Source organism: Nerophis lumbriciformis, linkage group LG21 (genome assembly GCF_033978685.3).
Source record: "Nerophis lumbriciformis linkage group LG21, RoL_Nlum_v2.1, whole genome shotgun sequence".
Classification (NCBI taxonomy): domain Eukaryota; kingdom Metazoa; phylum Chordata; class Actinopteri; order Syngnathiformes; family Syngnathidae; genus Nerophis; species Nerophis lumbriciformis.
This window is the reverse complement of record NC_084568.2, coordinates 36,380,001-36,386,008: the sequence shown is the minus strand read 5'-3', so window position 1 is coordinate 36,386,008 and position 6,008 is coordinate 36,380,001. Positions and strand designations below refer to the sequence as shown.

The 6,008-nt window shown below is 40.1% G+C and overlaps 1 protein-coding gene across 1 annotated transcript in view; it reads right to left on the bottom strand.

The window, feature by feature from the left end:
* Positions 1 to 454: 454 nt before the first annotated feature.
* heyl (hes related family bHLH transcription factor with YRPW motif like) overlaps positions 455 to 6,008 on the bottom strand; it is a 9,890-nt gene continuing 4,336 nt past the window's right edge. The window contains exons 3-5 of the mRNA XM_061982420.2: positions 3,996 to 4,079; positions 1,501 to 1,582; positions 455 to 1,417 (exon numbers count right to left, since the gene is read on the bottom strand). Of these exons, the coding sequence (XP_061838404.2) occupies positions 786 to 1,417; positions 1,501 to 1,582; positions 3,996 to 4,079 (798 nt within the window). The 3' untranslated portion in view covers positions 455 to 785. The remainder of the gene's footprint in view (positions 1,418 to 1,500; positions 1,583 to 3,995; positions 4,080 to 6,008) is intronic.

Genomic DNA, 6,008 nt, shown 5'->3' with positions numbered 1-6,008 from the left:
CGGCACCATTTTAACATGTAACATGACTTTTAAAAGGAAAAACAAAATGTTTGATAAGAAATATTGTATAAAAACACAATAGAGTGTAGTACAAACAAGTAGAGTTTTATGAAGTAGTGTAATAATTGTACAGCATTTACCTTGGGTACGGGGTTTCCACAGTATCTCCTTCCAGTTGCTTCTCCATATTTTTATGGATAAATGTCCACGGTTAAAATATTATTTTAACGTCCTCGGCTGGCGTTATTGACTCATTCTGCTTCAGTATGACGCGAGCATTATCAGTGCTACGTTCCAACTGCTCCACCAAGTTAAGCCAGCGACACGCTCGGTCATGTTGTTGATGATTTATTTCTTTAATTCAATGAATAACAACCACTTCTACTCCTCAGCACTGTCCTTCACACTCACGGCTGGAGAAACTAATTATAAGCTAATGCTAGCTATCTCACAGAGTTAATTTTGACAGTCGCTATGACAACAAGTGGCGATTGCCAATAAAAAAAAACACAACCAAATGTTAAAGGCACTTTTTTCTTTATGGATTTTTTTTTTTTTATCCAAAACATTCTTTGCCATACACAAAAATCGGATGGAAAAATGATTTTGGGAACATCACAGTTAAACGTATGGCTCTGTTGAACATTCTTTTATTTGTTAATCGTCATGGTGATTATCTGAAAGGTTCAGTCTGATATGGCTTGTCGAGTCCTAAAAAGACACTGAAGTCCTCAAATGTTCGCTCCTGCATAGTTCATTTGGGATTTAAAAAAAAAAAAAAGTCCTTAAAACGCTCCGATTTCAGTCGGCCATCCTTGGCCCGACTTGCCACTCAGCCCCCTGCGTTGGACCGTGGGAGACCCCAGAGGTGCGAATGGTCTGAAAGAGATGAGGGGCGGTGCGGTGGGCGGGGAGGAAGAGGAATGGGCGGAAGGGAGAGGCGAGGTCCTGCTGTGAGGGGATGCCTGGGTTGGCCTGGGTGGGCCTGCGGACGGGGACGGGGCGAGGGACGGCAGCCTGTGAACGCTCGCCAGGACGCCGGGCGCGAGGAGAGGCGGCACCCCCTGCTGGCAGCCGACCAGCGGCGCCAGACGGAGGGAGGCGGGTGGAGGGTAGCTCCCCATCAGGGCCAGGTCCCTCCGCCCGCCGCAGGAGGAGGCGGGCGGCAGCGTGGCGCTCATCTGGGGGAAGGACACCCAGGGCCAAGGAGGGAAGGGCAAGGCGGAGGTCGGGGGCGACTGAAGGAGGAGGGGGTCCAGCTCGCTCGCGCAGTGGGAGAGGTGGGTGACCAGACGGGCTCCTATCGGGTCTGGGGAGTCTCCTTCCAGGGAGCTGAGGTACCGCACCACCTCTCCGACACACTCCCTGAAGCCCAGAGTCCTGTAGTCCACTGCCAGCGCCCTGGCGTCAAAGTACCCTGCCGCAAAGGGAACCGCCAAAAATGAAAAAAAACTCCAAAAAAAATAATATTTTTAATCCAACGGGGTAGCAAAACCTCACCTTTCCCTCCCATGGCGTGCAGAAGTTTGAGGTGGTCCACCGTCATTTGCAGAATCTCAGCTTTCTCCAACTTGGAGGAGCCCTGAAAAGAAAAAACCCTCAATGATTCCATTTGAAAAAAAAAAAAAAAAAGATTCCAGATTCCTCTAATCCGATGGTACTCAAACTGTGGTGCGCGGGCTCCATTTAGTGGTACGCCAAAAAAAAAAAATCACTAAATCAAATAGTTAAACACAGTGTTACTGTTCAAACTGTGCAATGTTACACTGGCCAAAAATATGAAATACACTTGTTAAATTAAAAACTGCTGTCTTTTAATGAACATTTAGGCCTACTACGCTACTGTATTTGAATGTCGGTCAAACTTGGTAAAACATTTTGAGAAGCACTGCTCTAATCCTAAACTGCTTCCTGCAATCAGATGTTATATAAATGCCACACATTGCTACATAATCTGATTAGGATTTGTCAGATGGGATTTCCCATGTGACAAATACAGGATCTCAATCCGAACTGGATTAATCTTGGATTTACATTCCATACTGTGCATATGTAACGGAGGCCGTAAACAGTACCTCCCCTTTTTGGGATTGTGGCGGCCTAAAATGCCTGAAGTGAAAATGAAGAAGTCCTGATTATTACAAAGTGGTACCAGATCTACCACCCGAGCAATGTCAAAAGGCAACTGTTGCGTTCCATTCAATAGAACATCTTTTGCCCAGACTGCCTTTTCAATAAAAGGACCACAACTATGGAACTCTCTATCCGACACTTTGAAAAGTATACCTGCACTTGTCACTTTCAAAAAACACACATTTGTGGCAAGTTGAGCAACAATCGTGTTCCCATGTTTAGTTTTTACTAATTTTCACTAATTGTTTTTTATCTTGTCTGCACTTTGTCTGCGTTAATAATAATAATAATAATAATATTGGCTTTTATCTATTTTGCACTTTGTCTGTATTATTACTATTATTATTATTGACTCATCTTTGACTTATTCTTGTTATTTTCCTATTTTTAATGCTGTTGGATCTGTGTTGGGGTTGTTGTTGTTGGGGCCAAGTGTTGTAAATTAGTTTTGGCTACAAACACTATGATACATACATTGGATGGCTGTTTCAAATATCCATGTTTCTGTATCCGTCCCTATTTCAAATAAACCTTTATATATATATATATATATATATATATATATATATATATATATATATATTATTTTTTTTTTTTTTTTTTTAAATATATATATTCTTATTTAATATATATTATTATTATTATTATTATTTTATTTTCTAATAATAATGCATTGTTGTGATTTTATGAATTTGTTATACATTTTTCAAGTGTTCCTTGCAACTTTAACCTCAAAAAGCACACCACTTCAACAATTGGAAAACAAACAGTCTAAAATGCCCGTAGCCCTGATTATTATTATTATTATTATTATTATTATTATTTTCCAATAATATTGCATTGTTGTGGTTTAAAGAATTTGCTATCAATTTTTTCCCTTGCAACTTGAACCTCAAAAAGCACACCACTTCAACAATTGGAAAACAAATACTGTATTGACGTTTTACTCATTTTATACCACACAGACTTAAAAGTAGAGGGCAGTAAATGCACATACTCAGAGCTCATTGTCAAAGTACAGTACTATTTTAATTAATTATGACTAATATTATTGATAATTGATCATAAATACAGAATGAAATGCCACCAAAGGCTCTCTTATTGTCTGCTCTGTCATCCACAAGTTGCAGGCATTCTCCGTGTATGTTTTACGCTTAAAAAGTGTTCATCTGAAACATTCATTTTTGTTCCAACACATTTGTGAACTGTTGAGAGCGATCTATAGCGCTAATTTTTGTTGGCAAATGAGAGATCATCATCATACTTTAACATCTCTAACATGCAAATGCTGCCTCTTTGCTCAATCAGCATTGCAAATGAAAATATGTTCTTGTCTTATACTGTATAAATACATGTTAAATATATAAATACATGTGTTGTAGGAAGCAAATGTTTATATACCACATTACCCAGAAGGCTTAGCGCCGTAGGCAGTAACAGGAAATAGGTCTGCGCTTCGCGGGAGGAAAATTGTGCCGTTTGAGCAATAAATAGTTGATATATTCTCACACGTTGTTCCTCAATGAACTTAAGTTTTGATTAGACAACTTTGAGACAAATTTAACTGGCAAAAAAGAGGCATTGGGAAAAAGTTGCGAGGATGTGCATAATTCGCGGGGATTGGCGGAATTTGCATGAATTGGCGCGACACCGCAAAATCCTGCAGGGACTGTCTTATTGTGTATTGCATGTTTTTCATTACGTTCCTCTTTTGTTTTTCTATTGTCTTTTCTAATTAGTATCTATAGTTTGTTTTTTTAATGGCCTGCCAGGGGCTACAGACGTAACGTACCATTCTGGCTGACGTGTTCTCCATGTTGATGAATATGCACCCTATCAAATACATCAATGGTAAATAGTACCTGCTTTTCGAAGGCACTTGGCACCAGCCTCCTGAGCTCAGACAGGCTGTGGTTGATCCGGTCCCTGCGCCTCTTTTCTATGATCTACAAGACAACAACCCCGGTGGAATGTTTCAGTTTGTTGATGATATTTCCCCTCGTTCTCATTCATTCATGTAAAACATGTGTCTGCACGTACAACACTTAAAACCTTTAGCATGTCAATATGTGGCATTAAAAGCCACAAAATGCAACGGGTCCATCAGACCCACAAACGCTGGCTGTGGGACCCGTTTTCATTTTTTATTCAAAGAAAAATGATACAAATCATTAATTCTTCACACTGAGACTCACTGACTTTGGCTCATTTTCTGTGAAGAACATATATCAGAATACACATTTAATGACCACACACCATACACCCATTTCTATTACATATAAGATGTCCGGGTCCACCGGACCCGGGGCTAATAGAAGTGTGGAAATTGATGTTCTGTGTACCACACGCACCCAACCCACACACACACACACACACACACACACACACACACAGCAGGCCTAGACAGGAGGAAGACAGAGTGTAGGTACACAGAACATCAGAGGGTCAAATGTGCAAGAAAATGAGAGCAGACACTGTTGACAAACAATGTTGCAACCTTGTGTGGGAACCGCAGGTGCAGAAACACGAAAGAAGAATCCCTGTGGGATGCCGAAACTGGCGGAGAAATTTTCCGTGCAATATTCATATTGTTACTCAGCCAGCGTTTGCATTTTGTGGCTTTTAATGCCTCACAATCAAACACTTTTATGTTAAAATACTGAACAGATGTTTATTGGGATAAGGTTAACATCTGTTCAGTATTTTTAACATACAAGTGTTTGATTGTGAGGCATTAAAAGCCACAAAATGCAACAGGTCCATCAGACCCACAAACGCTGGCTGAGTAACAACAATATGAACATTACACAAGGGTTAAGCAAAGACATCAGTGTACTAAGACAGGGGTGTCAAACTCATTTTAGCTCAGGGGCCGCATGGAGGAAAATCTGTGCACACGCGGGCCGGACTATTAAAATCATGGCATTAATACTTCAGATTGTTTATTTTTTGTCTTATTTTGGCCAAAAATAGAACAAACACATTCTGAAATATGACAATAAAAATATAGACAAAAAATACCGGCAGCAGTAAAGTTTAGATCCATGAAGGAAAAAAGAAAGTGAATGAATGTTTATAACTGAATACAATTACATACGCATAAATAAGTGTTTTCTTTTGTATTATTTTTTTTTAAACACAATTATTATTTTTCCAAAACACAATATTAAAAAGTTAAAGTAGCAATGATTGTCACACACACACACTATGTGTGGCGAAATTATTCTCTGCATTTGACCCATCGCCCTCGATCACCCCCAGGGATGTGAGGGGAGCAGTGAGCAGCAGCGTTGGCCGCGCCCGGGAATCATTTTTTAAGGGGGACAAGTGGCGCAGTTGGCAGAGTGGCTTTGCCAGCAACCTGAGGGTTCCTGGTTCAATCCCCAGCTTCTACCAACCTCGTCACGTCCGTTGTGTCCTTGAGCAAGACACTTCACCCTTGCTCCTGATGAGTCGTGGCTAGCGCCTTGCATGGCAGCGCCCGCCATCAGGGTGTGAATGGGTGAATGTGGAAATAGTGTCAAAGCGCTTTGAGTACCTTGAAGGTAGAAAAGCGCTATACAAGTATAACCCTTTTACCATTTATATGAGACTTTTAAAGTCATTTTGATAGTAAGCTAATATAGCTAATATAGACACTTACACCATGTGTTGTCTTCATTATAACACTTATATAAGACTTTTAAAGTAATTTTGATAGTAGGCTAGTATAGACACTTGCATCATGTGATGTCTTCATTATAACACTTATATAAGACTTTTAAAGTCATTTTGATAGTAGGCTAATATAGACACTTGCATCATGTGTTGTCTTCATTATAACACTTATATAAGACTTTTAAAGTCATTTTAATAGTAGGCTAATATAGACACTT